This window comes from Pygoscelis adeliae, unplaced genomic scaffold, assembly GCF_000699105.1.
Source record: "Pygoscelis adeliae isolate BGI_AS28 unplaced genomic scaffold, ASM69910v1 Scaffold71, whole genome shotgun sequence".
Taxonomy (NCBI): Eukaryota; Metazoa; Chordata; class Aves; order Sphenisciformes; family Spheniscidae; genus Pygoscelis; species Pygoscelis adeliae.
Window position 1 is genome coordinate 814,501 of NW_008824356.1, and position 21,279 is coordinate 835,779.

The 21,279-nt window shown below is 37.1% G+C and overlaps 1 protein-coding gene across 1 annotated transcript in view; it reads right to left on the minus strand.

Moving 5' to 3' along the window:
* Positions 1 to 2,900: 2,900 nt before the first annotated feature.
* The window catches only part of HEATR5A (HEAT repeat containing 5A), a 59,905-nt gene continuing 41,526 nt past the window's right edge, over positions 2,901 to 21,279 (minus strand). The window contains exons 26-38 of the mRNA XM_009319359.1: positions 20,461 to 20,700; positions 19,550 to 19,731; positions 17,721 to 17,789; positions 17,120 to 17,299; positions 14,863 to 15,097; positions 14,170 to 14,418; positions 12,351 to 12,478; positions 11,284 to 11,431; positions 10,310 to 10,582; positions 8,148 to 8,372; positions 7,084 to 7,238; positions 4,865 to 5,078; positions 2,901 to 4,587 (exon numbers count right to left, since the gene is read on the minus strand). Of these exons, the coding sequence (XP_009317634.1) occupies positions 4,286 to 4,587; positions 4,865 to 5,078; positions 7,084 to 7,238; positions 8,148 to 8,372; positions 10,310 to 10,582; positions 11,284 to 11,431; positions 12,351 to 12,478; positions 14,170 to 14,418; positions 14,863 to 15,097; positions 17,120 to 17,299; positions 17,721 to 17,789; positions 19,550 to 19,731; positions 20,461 to 20,700 (2,600 nt within the window). The 3' untranslated portion in view covers positions 2,901 to 4,285. The remainder of the gene's footprint in view (positions 4,588 to 4,864; positions 5,079 to 7,083; positions 7,239 to 8,147; positions 8,373 to 10,309; positions 10,583 to 11,283; positions 11,432 to 12,350; positions 12,479 to 14,169; positions 14,419 to 14,862; positions 15,098 to 17,119; positions 17,300 to 17,720; positions 17,790 to 19,549; positions 19,732 to 20,460; positions 20,701 to 21,279) is intronic.

The following is a 21,279-nucleotide window of genomic DNA, read 5'->3' on the forward strand; positions in this document are numbered from 1 at the left end:
CTTGCTGTTTACCGATAAAATAGGGTTACATTTCAGGAAGCTGAAAACAAAAAAGTTTACGCCTAGCAGTGAGATTAGGGCTGAAGCTTTAGAGGAGACCGTCACGGTGACCCCCCATAGTTCTTGCCATGAATGACACATCCAACTTCATTCAACTTAAAACTATATTGAAATGCCATTGAATTAGCTGCCCGACCCCTACTAAGTAGTATTACTATTGCTTCTGATAAACCAGCAAACTATGCTAGATCACTTCACCCCCCCTGCAATTGCAACGACTCACATTGTTACTGCCGTGGCAGTTTTGGAAAAAAAAAATCCCTTTAGAAATTCCAATTATTAACCAATTTTTATTAATAAAACCCTGCTATGCTTCCTGTGCATTTGGTAATCCTATTTTGTGATATGTTCATTGTTTGATGCAACTCTCAGCCTGAAGGTGACTGCTGCACCTTGGAACATACCACATCAGTTTTGGCCTAAGCAAGACTACTAGAAATGCTGTTTATTCAGCTGGAATGCTACAGACTTGTATCCGACTAAAACCAACCACATCCCAACTGTGTGATGCTTTTGCATCATTTTGACTAATTCTGTTTTGTTGCAGTTAACAGAAATTTGCCTGCAAATAACAGAAATTTGCCTGCAAATAATTTGTGCATGGCACTTAAATTTTACATTCTGTGATGTACCCATATTTTTATATATATACACTTCAGGTTAGGCATAGGCAGGACTTTTTGTCACACAAAAACATTAAACTTTTTAAATAAACACTGGAAACATACTGTCCTGGTTTCGGCAGGGATAGAGTTAATTTCCTTCCTAGTAGCTGGTACAGTGCTGTGTTTTGGATTTAGCATGAGAATAATGTTGATAACGCACTGATGTTTTAGTTGTTGCTGAGCAGTGCTGACACTCGTCAAGGACTTCTCAGCTTCTCATGCCCTGCCAGTGAGAAGCTGGGAGGGGGCACAGCCAGGACAGCTGACCCAAACTGGCCAAAGGGACATTCCATACCATGTGACGTCATGCTCAGTACATAAACTGGGGGAGTTGGCCGGGGGGCGGTGACCGCTGCTCGGGAACTGGCTGGGCATCGGTCGGCAGGTGGTGAGCTATTGCACTGTGCATCACTTGCTTTGTATATTCTTTTATCATTACTATTATTTTTCCTTCCTTTTCTGTCCTATTAAACTGTCTTTATCTCAACGCCGCCCCCAATTTTTCCCCCCCCCCCCCGATTCTCTCCCCCATCCCACTGTGTTGGGGGGGTGAGTGAGGGAATGGCTGTGTGGTGTTTAGCTGCCTGCCGGGTTAAACCACAACACATACAAAGTAAATATGCATGCAGGCCACATGCTTCATCGCAAAGACAATTTACTGCAAGAAAATTTACTGGTGCTTGTAGAGAAATGGCAAGAAGAACAATCAGCAAGGAGGGATGGGACACAAGGAGCAGCAGCAGTAAAAGTGAGACTTTGGTTTATGGCTAAACATATGTTTGGCTCTTTTTGTTTGGCTAAACCTTACGAGCTTGAATGCTAAGCAACGCCTTAAAAAAAGAAGAGTGGTATTAAAACCAAAACCACTCTGTGGTCTTACTTATTTCTTCAGGAAAAAGGAAATCTATGCAAGTTCCTTGTAAATAAACAAGACTGCATCAAAGATATCTGATATCTAAAAGCCAAATTCTTTTTATAACTGAAACAAGCTTATATCTGTAAGATCCATTTCTAAAATCTTAAATGAGTAGATTTATTCACATGATCCAACTTGTTTTAAGTGTACATAATAAAGCACAACTCGGGGCACACGTATTTTTACTATGTGGATCAATTACTTATCTGGATAAATTAAGCTCACACATATGTCCTCATTTACAGCAGACATTAAGAATTAGCAATGGTTCTCTTCATTGAATCTAGTTTTTGTTTCTGCATGTAGAACACACAGATATGTTGAAAACGGCGCTTTTCCACATGTGGCTACAAGACTTGACCAAGAACCATCAAATTACATAATTATGGCACTTCTCAGTGACTGAGGTGGGAGCTACTACAATGAGATCCTCAAGAAATCTAGGACTAAGCTCTTCTAAACTTTAATTTTTGGCTTTTAACAGCTTTGCTTGGTGTTCTTGCAACTTGAGCATGCTTCTTAAAAGTTTTTGAGCAAAGTAGGATTTCATCAGATTGAATTATCAACATTAAAAAATGTTAGTGAAAAAAAGGTTAATGCTGTCCTTATACATTACAGAAAATGAAACAAGTAGCCACATATACTTATTGTAGCAGCTAACTTTCTCAGCAATATTTTTGGCCACTTTGGTAGTAAACATGACATGAGCTTCATTTAAAAGTTTTTAAGTCACATAAGAATCTCTCTGATTTTCCTGAAGGGGCCTGGGGGGGGGGGTGTGTGTGGAGGGAGGGGAGGGGAAAGGGAATGTACCCAGTAAACCTTGAAGGGAAAAATAATGAGATAAAAAATTACTAATGAGATAAAGATGAGTAACTGCCAAATTTAATGTAACTCCCTTTCAACACAGCCAACAACTACAGGTCTGACTTCAATGAAGAGGTGGAACAAAGAAAGAACTTCTGGTGCTCTGGGGAAAGATGGAAGGTATCTCAACCATCCTCCCATAGTTCACACGTTTCAGCATTTGGCACAGAACAGGTATTTACACTTATAAAGTCTATCTCCCTGGTCCCACTTACATACCCATTCTGCTATACAGAACAGAGGAAGACCTGCAATGTCAAGTCACAGACCTTGGTGCATCCAGCCCAAACATTTCTTATTAGTTTCCTTGTGGCAGCATACAAACATTTTCTTTGCTATGGAAGTCCTTAGAGCTCCTCTGCTATTGGGTAAAATGACTAAGACAAATCTCAAAGTGAAGAAAATTAGCTTTATTCATGTAAATTAGAAAAACGAATTGTTAGAACTTTGGTCAAATGGTTAAATCTGTACAATTTACAATTATTTTTATATACAAAACTTATAATAAAATACAGTACATCACACTTTTCCTGAGTCACGGTATGTTTCTCAGTTCTGTAAATCTTTTGTTTCCTTCTTTCTTTTTTTTAAAGTAATTAGATGCAAGAAGGAAATACGATCCTCAGTTTGACAGTGTTCGGTTTAGATAATACTGGTATTAAGAAAGAAGTCAATACACTATATGTAGAAAATACTTTATAGCCATTGCAATTTTGATAGTTATTCTTCTATATTAAAATATGTTCCTTGATAAAAATGTTAATTAAATACTCCTTACTATGAGTTTGTTGCACTTTATTTGACACAAGACAAGCTGACTTCAAATATGTCCATCTCTCATTGCAGAGATACATAAATTTAGGTGAGTTACACGTATATATAACCGATCATTTAAAGATCAGGAAACATACATCCAGATAGAGCAGACGTCTGAATCGAGGCACAGAATATTAAAATTGCTGTCCTATCCTGGACAAGATATGTAAGCTTCAATTGCCTGGCTAGCCTAATACAAAATTAACACAAGTGTACGTCCTGAAAAGTGAGACTATGTCAAGCAGCAAGGCACCAAGCCTGCAAATACTTACATATGCATAATAGTCCCACTGTGTAAAGCTTCACCACGGAGTCCTCAGTGAAGAAGCATTGTAGAGCTATATTCCGCAGCATTTGTTCAATCTCGGCCAGCTCAAGAAGTTATTAGGGTTAAAGCCATCAGTATTACCTTTATTGAGTTGAATTTTTTGAGATCAACAATAATCTACTGTAAGGCTTACGAGGATATTTAATCTGTTTACGTAATGATGCAGTGTGTTAAATTAGTAATTAGGACAGATTACAACCTGCAAGTAAATTTATGTCCCAATTAAGTTACCCTGATTGGTTTTTGGATTTATTTTTGACAAACATTGATTTAAAACAGAATTAATTTTACTTAATGGCTAAGTGTGGGCTGCTCCTAAATATATATATGGTAAAATTCACTATACTTTTTTTAATATAGGCATGTGTATTTCTGGTATTTTAGTCCAAAATAACCCAAAAATACAGATTAGATGACCTCTGATAGATTTATTCATAGTGTTTAGAGATGTTGAAGAAGTCTTACACTAAAAGAAAGTTATCTAGAGATTTGCTTTCTCTTAAAAACTTTCTGTAATACTTCAGTGCAAACTGAAATATATAAGATCAACTCGCGATCCTACTCTGATTAGAAATTAAAAAGGGACGTTTTTTGCGGTTGATATCATAGTGCGTAAAATGACAACGTGAGACTTCAAAGAAAATTGGTCTTTAGCTGAATGCTTGAACTCTTCCCAGGATTCTTTGCATGTTTAGCAGTCTTCACTTTGATGCTTTCTTGATTGCCTTTTACAGCTGACTCAAGCCTGGCTTTCATAGTTGGAGAGGAAGCCATTAGTTTTTTAAAAACTGAGGAGTACTGTGGACCAATCTGCATCAGATTTTGCAAAGCAAACTCATGTAGATTTTTTGCCGAGTTTGTAGCAGAAACCAGGGCGTTTTCATCCAAAAGAAAGGAAATAAGGATGGGAAGAAAGCAGGCCACCAAATGAGCACCTGTAAACATTGAAAACACAACTTAAACACACACTTTTTAAAAACAGCTTCAAATTCTAACTAGAAGTATTTCTCCAAGTTAACATTTAACACAAACTATAAAGCTGCAAATGTTACTTGAACTTTACAGTAAAAAGAACCAACATTCTTGTTAGCAATTTTGTTAGCAGTTAGTGTTCAGGACTGGATTCCTAGTGGTCATTGTGTTTTAATTTGTTACTTACGGCAACTTTCAGCACATCTAATGCTTTGGATACTAGTAATGGAAGTAACTTACGGTGCTCTTCCTCAGCAGCAGCTGTAAGAGCTGTAACCACCTTTATTCCCTCCTGAATGACCTGAAGTTCAGCAGCATTTTCAGGTTTTACTTTTTCTGTTTCCTGCAGTTTTCCCACAATGGATGGTGCTAAAGAATGAATATAAGGATATGACACAGTTTTGTTTGGATGCTGAAAGATGGAGTGCAGCAGCTGGTAGCACTTACACTGTACCTAAAGGGAAAATCAAATTTGCAGTTACAAAGTGTTATACTTAAAAATACATGTCAGAGTGTTTTAAAACTCACAGCTTGTCAGATAAAGTTTTAGGGAGGGGGAAAAATGTGCCTGTCCTGGTTTTGGCTGGGATAGAGTTAATTTTCTTCCTAGTAGCTGGGACAGTGCTGTGTTTTGGATTTAGGATGAGAACAATGTTGATAACACACCGATGTTTTAGTTGTTGCTAAGCAGTGCTTACACTAATCAAGGACTCTTCAGCTTCCCATGCTCTACTGACTGAGAAGGCTGGAGGTCCACAAGAAGCTGGGAGGGGGCACAGCCAGGACAGCTGACCCAAACTGGCCAAAGGGACATTCCATACCATGTGATGTCATGCTCAGTACATAAACTGGGGAGAGTTGGCTGGGGGGCGGTGACCACTGCTGGGGGACTGGCTGGGCACCGGTCAGCAAGTGGTGAGCAATTGCATTGTGCATCACTTGCTTTGTATATTCTTTTATCGTTGTCATTATTATTATCCCTTCCTTATCTGTCCTATTAAACTGTCTTTATCTCTTTACGAATTTTACTCCCCCCTGCCCCCCGATTCCCTCCCCCATCCCACTTGGGGGAGGGCGAGGAGTGAGCGAACGGCTGTGTGGTGTTCAGCTGCCTACCAGGTTAAACCACAACAGTGCCTCACACCTTGAAAATTCATCAGGTTGCAGGCTGCTAACACGTAATACTTTGTAGGAGCATTATAACTTGTAATCAAATAATTGAGAGAAACTAGATCATGCCTCCTGTTTCTTTCCACCGAGTCCTACATCTTCCTACATTTTTGAGTTAAGGAAAAAAATATTATTTTTCTGTGAAGTTTATGTCTTAGTACTGTTTTGAAAATATACTCTTTTGCACAAATACAGCTGACTGAAAATAGGTGCTTAAAAGGTAAGCATTACCTCTGTCAAACTGTAGGCACAATTTTAAAAAGCCTCAAATGGTGCAGTAGCTTGCATGTCATTGGAAGTCAACAGGACCGAAACTGTCAAGTTCCTACATAATTTCTGAAAGGCTCAGATGCCTAAACACTTGGATAAAATTTGCAAATGCATACTCTACCATTTTCCTGCAGTCATATTTGGCATCCCCAGTTTCCTATCAGTGGAAACCAATGTTTATAATACTAGAAATGCATTAATATATAAAAAAGTACTTTCTTACAGCTATTCCTCAAGTAAAGGTAACTTTGTTTCATTTTTTGTTGCTACATGAATATATACGGAGAAGATGCAAGAAAACCAGTTTACAGTGAATTCTCACAGTCAAACATGAAATCTAATGCATGTTATTTTCAGAGCTGGACTTTCAGAGTGAGGAAGTCCCAATCCCTAGAAAAGCCATTTGTATTTGCAATGATAAATACATACAATTTTTTTTTTCCTGATACGATGTTTTTTTAGAAGAAGAATAGTAACAGATGAACTGTGGCACTACAGTCTAAAGGAACTACATAAAAATATTTATACTAGGTCAAAACAAAGCATTAATCTAGTTCAATATGCTGCCTCCAGCAGTGGCCAGGAGCTGATGCTTATGGGACAGTAGAAGTTATATAGTGGTACTTGCTCCAGCTCCCAAAGACCCCCAGCTGAGGGATTTCCTGTGCAAAAGATAGATCTGTGTGTTGAAGGTAAAATGAACAACTAAAATGGAACAGGTGCCTGAAAAAATACACGACTGTATGACGTACTTATCAATATATAAAGCTCTGAGTCTGATGCAATAAAAAAAATAAATCATAGGAATACAGACTTGTATACAGAATGAAAAGTGATAAAATGCACTGCTGGACACGTTTTTGCTAACTTGTTCAAACTGTATTTTAAAATACAACAGATATAGTCAGGACAGAATTAACTGGAATCAACACACAGGACAAGTGAAACAACTGAACAGAAAATAAGCTAAAATCCATTTAATATGATACTGATATTCTTATAACTTCAGCAGTACTTACAAGAGGATCTTTTGAGTCAAGTGTTATTTTAAACTTCTCGATACAACGCTTTTGAAGGCACTCTACGGTAGTAACTTCTGGACTGGTAGACATAACAAATACTGTAATAGCAGTAAGCAGGCTAACTTCATCGAGTTCTTGGGGAAGCCCATCTACTATCAGTAAAGTAAGCAGTCTGTTAGATTTGGATTAAAAAGTAATTCTATGAATTCAAGTGTTATAAAGAGGTGGAATAGAAATATCAATGTCTACGTTTCTTTAGGAATCTCTTTTTTCAAATACATGACACACTCTGATGCACTGATATGGACTTTTACTGTAATAAAAGCCAAGGCCAAAATGGGAATTCAGGGGTGGTTATATGCATATTTAGAAATAAGAGCATACTCCTATTCCATTGTTCCTCTGTATAAAGTACAATAAATATCTTTGAAGAGCTGGTATGACATATTAGGGTACAACCTATTTTGAGAATAATATAAAGTTTGCATTAAGAACACATATTCTTTGCTATAACTTAAAAAACCAGCACTATAAACAGAAGTTCCAACAACAAATTACAACTTAGATATTAAACACAAGGAATGATAAAAGTACTACATTCTTGGGAAGCTGAAGAAGCAGCACACAGAAAACTAACCTTAAGACAAAAATATTTTTTCTTGAACTACTCTTTTAATACCCTTTGCTTCAATACAGACACTAATTCTTTGTGGAGAACCTGCATGCGGTACAGCTGTCTTTCATGCTCAACTGTACACGGAAGCCGTAACTCCTGTTTATTCCACTGTACCATGTAAGTACATTGTGGCACTACGTAATACAGGGGTAAGCCTGCAATCCCACATTTATACCTTTACAGATGATGACTTCTCATATGAAGTGTAGGGACAAGATTGCACTATAGTTTCAACAGTACTTGGTAGCTAACTAATTCTCCTGTGACTAAGATATTAGTCTTTTTTTAAGATGTGCATGAATTTAATATAAATAAAACCAAACCTTTTACCCAAACATTTTTTGTTTTGTTTTTTTTAAACACACAAGCCCAAATTTGTGCTTACCTTGATCCCAACAGTTAAGCACTGTGACGAAAGCTCTGCGTAGAAGATCAGTCCAAGCAGTCCGACTCTTCTCTGCTCGAGCCATCGGAGAAGACAAGAGTCCTTTAAGAGCTTGTAGAGATGCAGCAACTGTCAAAGGTAACTGGCCATCTCGCAATTTCACAGCAGTTTCTTTAAGTACTCCAATAATTAGGTACAAAATAGTAGGAAGAACTGAAACACTTCCTGTAAAACAAAGCAAATTAATTTCACAGAAGTTAAAAAAATTCAGGTACCTTTTACATTAAAAAAAATTGAAGAAGTTTTCTTGGATTCTCTTTATTTACAATTTATCATTTTTAATCACCTATGTGAATGGAGGCACTGGTAATTTGGAGAAAGATTTGAAATATCACGTTACTTGCTATAGCAAACATGGAGTCAGACTGTTTAAGTGAAGTTAAACCTTTTCCCCTTTTAAATTAGCATTGTATTTCTTTTCCTTGATGATTTTATTATATAAAGCGTGGAATTATGTCATGTTCAGAGAAAAGCAAGGACAGAAAGATCAGAACCGCTGAGGAGTGGAAGAAGAGAAGCTATAGAAGTATACAAAGTACTGAATAGTAGAAAACAAATTATGAGCATCTAAGCATATTTTGCAATGAAGACAATATAGCGAAGGAAATTAACGGGGTAATTTCAAAACTGGTAAGAGGAAATACTTCTCCCACGTGATGTGCAGTTAGCCAAGGATGTCATTGCTCCAGGAAATCGCTAAAGTCAAGAATTTAGTAAGATTAAGAAGAGGAGGATCTCAGACTAAAAATGCATAACAAAAATTCCTAGAATTATAAGAAAAAACTCTAACAAATATTTTGGAAGAGAGAGAGAAGCAAATTGTCCGACAGCCTACTGAACAGATCTTCAGCTCTCCCTGAGAATCTGACAGTTGACCTGTCAGAATAAGAAACTCTTAAAAAAATATAAAAAAATCACAGGAATAACTTGGCATAGCAGTTTTGCTATAAGACATTTTTCTTATGTCTTTGAATCTAATAGTAATACAGAATTCTGCACACATTGGAGACAATCTAGAAACTGGCATACTTACGTGTTGCTCCCATCTTAAGTTCTGATTCAGCAAAGCACAGAGTTAAGCATATGGCTTAATATGCTTATGTCCTTCCCTAATCAGCAAAATGCTTATGTTTTTCATCTAAAGATTTAAATGCTTAACTTCTCTAGTGTAAACATCTCATCTGGTCTGATCCTGCAAGCTGCTAGTTTGTGGAATAACTTGAATGGCTAAAGACAAAAAGAACTACAGGGAGAAAAGAAAAATCACAGATTATTTTTCATACATGATAGCTGCCCTCAGATCTAAGTGATGCTATGTTTGTTTCCTTTTGCTTTGAACTGATAAATAATGAGCTGTAGATGGAAAAGAGAAATCATATCATCACCCTACAACGATAGCAAGAACTGCCTACTATTCCATTTGGAGTATGCTATCCCCCAAAGAAGAATCTTGTAACAGAGAACAAATTAAGAAAAAAGAAGAAATTTCCAGGGCTGGTAAATGCAAAAATTTGCATAAGGTGTAACACAGATATCTAGGGTGGGAACAGAGGAGTAGGGCAGAAATGGTTTATAGGTGTGGCTGTAACAGTACTGAAAGATCATACGTATGAATATGATATTGGGGGGTGGCGGGGCAGAACCATCTTAAAGTTTGGAGTGAATTCAAAATGAATCATAGGTAAAAGTCAACTAATCTGAGAAATCAACTGTAACTCCTTACAGTGGTTTCCTAATGTTCAAATGATGGCTTGTAGTGAAAGGTAACACGATACATTTCCCTTTTAAATTTAATTTATGTCTGCATTATAAATTCCAGAATAGACAATTCAAGTAGAATATAATCACGTAGCTGTTGTATACTTCCCTGTACAAAACGAATCTATTAATTGCACTGCTACATGTGGGAGGAAAAGAAAAACTACTCCTTTAATTGCTTCAGTTTTGTAACTTGTTTTGTAATCTGACAGTCAAAAAAATAATTAGAACAGGAAATTGTCACAAGCAAATCAACAAAACTTGCTGCCAGATTTATCCAGCTGAAAAAATTAGGTAAGCCCAATATTCTTTCATTAATCTTTTCTTGTGATGAAACAGCATACCTTCAGGAGAGCAGATTGCAGGAACATCAGAGAGAATAACTAATGCTGCTGCCACCAGTCTACTTCCATCCTCTGACAATAACAGATGTTTTCCAGATTGAACTGCAGGGCTACAAGTTAATTTAGGGTTGAGCTGGGGAAGCTGTCTGACAAGAATACAAACACACAACTCCAGTGTTGCGAAGACTAATGATTTCCCAGGCACCAGTCCTCCTGTATCTTTGCCTTCTCCAAATTCTGGTAACGTTTCCTTTTCTGCAGCACCATCATCAACTAAAACAAAAAGAAGAAATATGGCAGAAATCTGCAGGCTGTACCTTGTTTCCAAAAAGTTTACTTCTTAAGAATGTTTCATCACCAAGTGACAATCTTGATACAAATATATGTGCATGCATATGTATTCAAAGGTCTACTGGCAAACATCCATCCTTCTGAATAAGCAAACTATGCACTGATTGTCAAAAGGCAAAAGTGTGTGCAATAGATTTAGACATACAACGTGCTGAAGCACCATGCCAGTAAGATGTTACCCGATGTGTTTTGATTCTTCTTCCAGTTTTTTCTTTTAGAAAATGAACTTTAGGAAGTTACAATCAGAGTAACTAGTGGAGTCTGGCTTGTAACAGCTGTGTGTGCTGAGCCTCTCTGTTGCTCTACTGCAGCTGATCCCAGCTTTTCACTAGGACTCCTCCCTCCCTGACACCACACAAGACGATACCCACTGCAGTTTCTCTAGTTTTCCTCCTCACTTCATGCCCTCTAGTCACCACCAAAACCACCTGCAATCTATCATACCACCCCAATTTCTTATGTCAGGCACCTGGACTGACTTAAGTAAACCAGGATTAGTCACCAACTGTGAAACACTTCAATTAAGATGCATCTTGGAATATCACCTTCAAGAATCCAGTTTTGCAAGAAAGAAATGCTTTAACCCTAATAATATGTATTCAACATCTCATACATTACTGTACCTTCTGCACTTCTCCGCTTTTCCTTCACATGCTCCTGAGCTGCAAAAAGAATCAGCCGAACCACTTCAAGGGCAGCAAGCTGAATATCAGGTGATTCTCTGGTCAGTATCAGTCGATGCAAAATGTTCAGCAGCTCTACACCCAACTCCTACAGTAAGAAAAATGGTTAATATAGCCCCATTTTAATGCAGGAATTTTAGAAACTTGTTAATACTTGCTAAAGCCAACGGTATTACTCTTATTAATATCACTAAGGAACACAGTATAATTGATACAATCACAGGAGTTGGCATTTTCTTCAACATCTAGCTCCTAGCTCCCAGTAGCAGCAGTCCTGCTCAATTCTCCCAACAAAATAGTAATCACGGTAATTTAGAGATAAGGCACTTAAAACTACTAAAAAAAACCCTAGTAATCTTCATCTTATGCCTGTTTAACTCTTGAAGGTGGGGATACTACACTGTATCCCTCCTACAGCATATGCATTTCCTTGGAGAGCACCAATAGTCAGCAGAACTTGGGCATGTCCGCAGGCTTTATCACTTTTGCTGTATTAGACAATTGCATGGCACACAGGATGGTATAAAGCTTACTTTAAAGAAAAAAAAAAAGGAATTTTGAAGTTATTACTTCTTTTTAGGATCATCGGTGTGTTGTGGTTTTTTGGTTTTGCCTTTTTTTTTTTTTTAATACCACTGCTTTTGTCCAGTTTCCTTTTATCATCTTCAATATTTACAACAAAATTAATTGAACTGTCCCTTGACAGAGAGAGTAAGAGAACTTTTTTTTTTCTGGAATTCTGTCTTTACCTGGCTCTCATCCTACTCATCTAATTACTCCTTCCTGACGAAATGTCCTCAAGTCCTCTGCCCCTCACTGTCTTCTTACAGGTTCCATGTTGTGCTCTTTTTCTCTCCTCCTGCTACAGCTTTGGATTTTGGTAAAGCATGTAATTCACCTACTACTTATGTGCTGAAGATTCCTGGATATACAATAGAGAGTAGAGATACTGTTCAAACTAAAATTATGCCTTAATTCTGGAGGGCTTTTGATCATTAAGACATTACCTGATCACCACCTATTTTAGACCTCGGCCATGGAACTTCGAAGAGTGCCTGTAGGGCGCGTAAGCAGGCAATAATGTTCTCCATTGCTTCATCTGATCGAGGCGAGCAGAGAAATTCCACACTAATTCCTGTAAGCATCAGAAGAAAAAACCCATATGTGCTTGAAATTTGAAGAAGTAATTTTGTCAATTACTAAGTAACCCAACAGTAGGTTGAGCAGACATAGAAATAGCATTTGCATTTTATATTAAGTGAATCCATCTTCTATTGCTAATATCTTGGGGCAAGACCTCTATTTCCCTCAAAACAATGAAAGAACTTCAGCTTCTAGACAGTGTAAGACACGATTATAACTGGCTATTAACATAAATGAATAAAAAAATAGAGCAATTTCTGAGTAAAACACTGAACTCTAGGTCCAATGAATAGGCAGACATTTCATAACGAGTATATAGCAGAATATTTGCCTAATCACACTGATTTATGTAATAAAAGGAAATAATGGAGAAAGTAATGATAGTTCACAAACTCAAAGGCTGAGGCTTTATCTTCCCATTTTAAAAAAATGCTAAAGATCACAGCTACCACAACTGGATGACCAGCAATAAGTAAATTACATGAAGCCTAAGCTTGCAAACCCTAGAGCAGATAAAAACAATCACTTTTTTTCTGAGCTTTCAGGATTCTTCAGATGACATTTTATGACATTGGAGATAAACTTCATATAACCTGTGATCCATATTCTCATCCCAGTTGCACAGCTGTAATTCCAAAATGTGTGATGACTTGGGAAACTGATCAATGTACACTAAAGAACAGCTGTGCAACAGAAAGTGACCCTGTTTTAAAGTTCTTTCAGTTCCTCTGTAGGAAGTGAAAATGAAAAAGTGGAATATGTTCAGAAGCAGAATAAACAAGCCAGGTGTCCATGGTAAAGTATATGAAATTTGAAGCACTAATCCAGTAGTATAGGAAGCAGGGCAAATGAGCAGCTTTTGTATCAGAGGTCCCACTTTTAACTGAGGGAGCAATGGAGTTCCAAAGGAAGCTGGCTCTGTGCAGGAAGACTGGGATTCAAAAGAAGCCATATGCATCTGGGTCATACAAACCCATTCCAAAAAGGGATTACAAAAGAAGGATACAAAAGAGATACCAAAGAAAAAAAAATACAACCAGAAATGCCTAACTGTGTAAATTTAGAGAACTGGGACTGAATTCAACTGCCTGATTAGCCTCTGCAGTAGCGGAGGCTTAAACAGAGCTTTATGTGAACTTAAGGAAACGCTTTTTTACCGTGAGGGTGACTGAGCACTGGCATAGGTTGCGCACAGAGGTTGTGGAGTCTTGATCCATGGAGATACTCAAAAGCCGTCTGGACACAGCTCTGGGCAACAGGCTTTAGGTGGCCCTGCTTGAGCAGGAGGTGGTGGACAAGATGACCTCCACAAGTCCCTTCCAACCTACACATTATTCTGTGATGTAAAGCTGTACTTCAGTGATGCTAAACCGTACACTCTGTAATTGTAATGCTACAACCGCAATATAATCCACCCTTGAACTTGCATGTTTATGAGCAGAGCAGTAAGCACTTGTTTAGGACTTGTTTAGCTCACACTGAGTGTTTTTTCTACCACATTTGGGAAAACGCTCTATAATTTTCTCTCTAGGACTTAAAATTCTTCTGACCGTATATTTTTCTATGAGATGCAATATTCAACGATGCAGTTAAATGTAATTAAATATTTGTTTGCTAACAGTTTTATCTATTAAAAATTACATTTTGGGTTACAGCATCTAGATAGATTATGCACTCACTAACCCAAGATAAGATGAAATCTGTCAGTATTCACATCCTCAGGAGATTTCACCAAGGGCCTGGTAGAAGAATCTTGACACATTGTAGTTGGGGTGACAGGTCTGGAGAGATTAGTAACTCCTTCATCTGGATCAACAACGATGAAACCTGTGCTAGTAAGCCATAATGCTGTAGCATAAAGTATCAGTCCCCAGGAGTTGTAGTAATGAGGTCTGGCATTTTCAATTGTCTCTGCTGTATAAAATGTACCACCTACAAGAAGAGAAGTTACGGTTTTAAGGATGTCATTTGTTTTCAACTACCATATTTTTTCATTCTTATAGAAGGGGATTCTTCTTTTTATTGAAATTATATTTATGTATTTTATGTATGACTTTTTTTTTTTAAATGTTCAATATTAAAATTCAGGCTAATGAGGGCACTGCATTTAGATTTATCTGGATAGAATCCAATACAATTACCTTTTTCTTCTTTCAACTATAAAATTACCCAACAAACATGCATACCAAACAAACTACTTTTCACATCAGTGAAACCTCTGTTCTCAAAAGCAGTCTTTCTCTTTAGATAGGTATACAAGTATGTGTATTCCCTATACAATTTAATCTTACTGTGATCTTAATACAAGTCAGCTAGGACATTAATGATGTGCACTTACAAGTGACCTATGAAAATACAACTGATTTGCTGCCTTACCTTCAGCAGGTAGTTGCGATGCATATTCTGAAGGCAAAGTTAAGAGAGCAAAATCCTGAAGTGCAGCAAGCCAGAGCTTGCTCAGTGTTCCAAGATCTGCCTGTACTAAGTCCAGAAGTCCACTGGCTGAAGATGTTACCTCTCCGTAGCTTTCTTCTGCAGAGTTTGCGATTTTTAAACAGTGATTGTGTGCATCACTTTGATTTTTCTGCTTTTCAACTGCAACTATGTAAACCTGTTTATATATTTGGAGAGAGATTTACAAATATTAACACTTGGAAAACTACTGTGATGACTAGCATGACTGCCTGTTGAACGGGCATGAGGTTTCCTAGAATCTATTCCTGCTTCAAGTCCAGCAGGCATGGGTGAACAAGCACTTATTTTCTAAACCTTCTGAATCACTCTCCCAGCTAATCTTGATGCAAGTCCAAATAAAGGGAAACCTAACTTCCCTGCTCCTAAAAATTAATATTACTTGTCCAGCTTCAGCTTTCAACCATCAAACCCTGTTATAGTTATAGCTACAAGACTGAAGAACTTATTATCAAATAATATACCTATAATCATGATCCTGAAACCACAGTCAAATCATTTCTACATCTTCTTTTAATTGAAGTGGTATATTGCACTTGCAACCAACTTCTCAAAACTATGTATTACTCTGTGTTAGCAGTAAAGAATGAAGAGTACAGTCGTGCATCATTTGCAAACTTTGGGTGTCACCATCAGTAGGTTAACTTCAATGTGAGAAGGTTAATTTCCCTAGATGCCTCTCTAGTTATTGAAAAAGATAGGCTTGAGAATGTTTCAGACCAGCAGCCCTCTTTAGTCTCTCCAAAATGCCCCTGGAGGGAAGCTCTTCTCCTTAACTATAAAGGAGACATAGGAGACCAGTTCAACTAATCTAAAGTTAGCTTTTGTGAGCATCCGTCTCCTGCAATTATGACTTCTGTATCTTTTTCAAGTTTGCTAGTTGCAGTGGGTTGACCCAGGCCAGCAACTAACCACCCACCAAGCCCCTCTCTCACTCCTCCCTGCCACAGGATGGGGGAATTCCTCCAAATTCTGGAAACAAGAAATAGGTAAGATCCTAAGTGAGAAGGAACCGCCTAGGGCTTAAGTGAAATATTTGTAAATTACAGGTCACAAAAGCTTATCACCAGTTTACTTTGTTGTAGTTTCTCATATCCAAGATCCAGTAGAAAGTTATACAGAGTTTGCTTTGAAGACTTCTAGTGATCTTAATTATAGACTGGAACAATCTACAGACCTTCACTTCTTACAGTTGAGCCTCACAACTAGCCTGAATTTTGTCTCAGATTCTGACCAATGATAGGTTATTGTTATATGCCATTAAAAACCTTTTTTCCATATAATAATTTTAAATTGATCACAGCACATTATCTTTTCCTGAATAGATTAAATAGACTGATCTACTTAAATCCGTTGGCGTAAGCATGTTTTCAAGATCTTTATTCCCTCTTGCTAGCTTTTCTCCAATGGCTTTCCTATTTTGCCAGTATCCTTTCTCAAATATGGACACCAGAGGTTGGTAAGTTTTTCTACAAATGTTCACATAAAAGCTATCTATTGCCTGCTTTCTCCTTCAAAATACCTCCCTGGTTATACACAGAAATATCATATTAAGTACATAATATGCTCACATTTAGCTGGTTATCAACCGTCAGCATCCAAGGTTATTATCAGTGCTTTCTAAGACACACCTTCTAGAAATTACATACATTTTCCAGATTTTTTATTTTTGAATATCTAACCTTGCATTTATATGTATTAAAACGGGCATTCATGTGGCTGACTTTAAGGCAGTTAGCCAATGCAGTACTGAACTGACATTGTTAACTCACAAGAACTACCTGTAAGAAATTAAACGCCAACAGACAATGAGAAAAATGACACCTATTTAAAATGGTACGTTCAGTGGACCATCACCATAGCCATTTATACCACGCCAATTTAAAATGAATACTGAAATATTAGAACATGTTAAGAAATTCATATTTCTTAAGTACTAGACGTATTTCTTAATGTATAGTACAATATAAACAGTTTAACTAGCAGTGCTTTTGTCAACTTTACAAAGTTCATGTACTGTTTAGAGGTATCAAAGCAAAGCAAAGGACCAGCAACTTCTATTTAATGAAGCATGTAAGAAATTCCTGAAACCATTTTGTCTGAAAGGTTCTAACTCACCTACTGGGTATCAAGACTACCATTACAGAGCTGTTACACTAACCTCTGCCCAAGCCTTAAGCACAGCCAGTATCTCCATAGTTGAGGTGCTTTCATTATATTGTTGACTTTGTGCTTCTTTCCCAGCCTGCACCTTTACCAAAGAGGATACAAGCAACTGGTGAACCCTTCGAAGGTCGTTAAGATCACTTACTACACCACTTGCTATCCAGGCACTGCATACCTAGTGTTGTAAAACAGAAATAATGAGAAACAAGAGCGAAACACCACTGGATACTCTTTTTTCCATCTGTAAAATTAAGAAAACCAGATTTAATTTCTACTGAGATACAGTTAGTCTTGGATAACAATCAATATTAAATGACATTACAGTTTAGTATACATAAGTAATGAAAGCCAAAAACATTAGAAGGATGTCATAAATAATATCCAAAGTATCAACTGCTACAAAGTTTCTCAAAAGATTTTGAAGTGCATAAAATCTTTGAGTTGTTACAATATAGAGGTAACATGGGTGACATTATTTTGTGTGCATCGAGGATTTGAGGCTAGATGATTTATTTCCTTTGTCTTGTGTGGGGTATCAAGCAAAAAGAAAATTTCAGAGGGTCTATTACCTAAGACTTCTGATTTTCAACACTTGCCTGACATGCTTTTGCTGTGACATCAGGAGGAGTTTCGGGAGCAAAGGCAGGCCTGAGTGCTGCTCCAACCTAAAGAGAAGTTATACAACATTTAATACATAGTGAACAATTAACTAAATAATCACTTTTCATAAGCAGGCTTTGTTGCAGTTTTCCATTATAAAGCATAGTTTCCTTTTCATTTTTCCACAGACTGTTTCGGTGAGGTTAAAGAGCAGGGAGACAGTTGCAATCATACTTTTACTGTTTTGTTTTGCTTACACTGAAGACATGGTTCTCTTTCAGAGGGGTCTTCAAAGTTGATTCTATTTTTTGCACAGTCTAAAACTGAAACAGAAACCTCTTCCTTCCTGAACTCTTGACTTGATGAGAAGCCCTCAAAAGAAAAAACAATGTTCCAAACCATGAAAGACTTGCAAGACACGTAATGAGTGACATTTCCTTACTCATTCCTCACTCAGAAAGAATACAGATTTAAGGAAATGAACAGCTGAAGTTGGTCAACTTTGCAAAGTGAAAGAAGGGGAGAGCACAAACCCCATTTGCCTAATAAAGAACACACAAACATATACTTACCAGGTTGCAGAGATGTCACCTCCTCCCACTGTTGAAAGCTATTTCACTAAAGGCTAATGAAAATTTCCCTTGCTGCTTTAGCTGATATCTGAACACTCAGACTTAAGTCTGATGTTCTTTGAAAAGAAAGTACAAAGTGTAGTATATGTACTACAAATACATGTTTGTGAAAATAAGTGAAGAGGAGTTGTTTTTAATGACAATTAATGACGGTTTCTTAAGACTCCCTAAATCTTAGACTTCATTTAAGGAACTTCGGAACAAGATTTCAGGAAACAATTACTTAACTCTGGAATATCTACATCCATCTATTTCTGGTTATTTTTATCAAAATTGACAAGATTAGATATTTAACTGCTTCACATCTCTTCAAGTTCTATAAAACAGTTGATGAGAAGATCTATGCATAGTATCAGCAGAAACACTTTAAGGGTAGTGAAGGTTAAAAGGAGAATTATTAGCTCTACTTGTGACCTGCTTGATGGTTTTGGACAGCAAGGACAGGTGGTGTATTTGTTTCCCTTGGTAGTTCCAGACTAGATCAAGGCACTTCTCCTTTCCCACAAAGAAGTGCCAGTAGAATAGAATTCTAATGGCAAGAGCAAGATCAAAGTGGGTTAGGATGTCTTCAGTGTCAGGATCTCTCCTTTTCTATGAGAGAAAGTGGTCTGACTTATTCAATGCCTGCTAGAAATTGAAAAATGGGAGCCAGATGAGGCTTAACACAGTTGCCTGTCATATTTAATAGAAGTGCAGTCTGGGATGCAAAATGATCAGGACATCTTTTCTGTAGGTCTCAACCAAGACTTAACTGAAATAGGCCTTGTGAGTACAATCCATGCTTTTACCTCCTCTAGCTTATTTATTGACCAAGATCATCTAGTGTGATCTCTGGTGTGCAAAGGCTATTTATTTCTAAGCAGAGTTTTAAATGATAGTTGTTCCTAATATTTCTTGCAATACTTCTGCACTTTGAAACCAATGCTTTCCAAAAAACCCCCGATGTTCTATTTTCTTTTTGCTGTATTCAAATAGGGAAGAGGGAAAAATGCTGAAACTTGAAAAACTTTGGGGCTAAAACATATACCAACTGAAAAGATGCTTTCTAAGGAAGTTAAGTCTGAAGAAATTAATAGTTTCAGTAACAAAGTAACTGAAACCGAACTCTAGCACTACGCACTGCAAAAAGCAAATTTCTTTTAGTGATTAACTGTAACTCTAAACTTTTCTAAGTTATTAGCAATGGTGCTTACATTGGCTTGATATTGCTCCAGAATTACATGACCTGGAAACTCTGGTTCTGGAACAGCTGCAAACTTCCGAACAACAATTAGCAATGTTTGAAGCCCAGAAAGACGAAGTTGATCACTGTGATCTGTGGCGGCCATAAAAGCCATACGGATCAAGTCAGCTAAATGCAATACCAAAAAGTCATCTGAAGAGAAAACAGAAATTAAAAAAGAAAAAAGTTTTATTAAATTTAGCTTTAGACATAATATATTTTGCAAGACTGCTCCCAACATTTTCAAAATGTACATTTTACCTTTTACCTTACTACATATCAAGGATTCACTTAAGGCAGCTTACACATACAACAATCTTACTTGGACATCTTATGTTAGCTAATGTAAGCTCCTTTCCATTTGAATGTAAAAAAAAAAAAAGTACTTAGAATAAAGCATAAATATCTTTATGTATGAGGCAAATTTTCTAAAAAAGAGTTTTGAGGAAAACAGCTCCAGGTAAACATAGAGAGGTACTGAAAATTGGCACTGTGTTTCTACTGGTAATTATGCAAATTATGGAAAGAAAAAAAAGTGGAGTCTTAGTAATATTCCCAGATACCAAACTGTGATGTTGTAGGCTGGTGCCAGCTATCACTTCTGATTGCCAATGCTTATGCAGAAACAATGGCTTCCTACGCGTATGCCATGGTACTAATAACCAGGAAAGTGAATGTAAATGCTGCAGTGATATGCCAATATTTTGACAAATAAAAATCGCTCTACACCTTAATAAAGAAAGGCTTCTAATCAGAATAATCAAAGGCTTCAATGATTACAAACAACAAATTTATGATGAATTTCATTAAGATGCAAACAGCTAACATTTATTTTAAGCATATTTTGCATTCTGAGAAATTCTTTCAGTGCTTAACACATACCCCTTGAATCACGTTGTTTTCTTTCCTGAGCCAAAGTTATGTCAAAATGTGCACTGCCTGCATTTTCACACTGGCTTACAATTTTACAAACACACTCTGCAGCAAAAACTCTGGTAGACCATCGTGGATTACTGAAAGGATGGAACCTCTCATCACTGTCAGACGTTAATACAGATGCATCATCCACTTTGGCAGTTTCCTCTTCTTGAGTGGTATCTACTGAAGCTACTGTATTGAAATCTGTATTTAGAACGTGGGGAAAAAAAAGAGAAATGTAATATTCTTTCTTACTGTAGCTGAAAACTACAGGAGTACTCATAAGAAAATCTCTTCAAAGTCCATCTCTAGGCTCCAACTCACTATGACTCCCTTCAACCTTGGTGTCTTAAAGTAAATGCTAGAATTAAAAATAAAATGTAACAAAACTGTCTGCATTTGGTTGCTATTACTTGCTGGAAGACAAGATCAATACCACGAACTTAAATGAAGAACTGCAGTGAAAGAAGTGAAAGAAAAAAACCCCTTTTAAAGTAAGTGTGACACATTAGAAGCTATTACCTTTCCAAATCAAAAAATCTAAATCCAAGAGGTTTTCCTCCTGCACTGCAGGTAAAAGAAAAGAAATTCCCCCCCCAATATTCAGCACAATAATTAATTTTATCGGCTCAGGAGTTTCATTATGATATAGTAGGTCTGCATCATTCCTATTATTAATAGAAGAGAGAGTCTGAATATTTTTCTTGTAGGTACTTGCACAGGATGCGCAAGCTCAAATGCGTTCTGCATTTCCATTTCTGATATGGAAATAAGTTAACATTA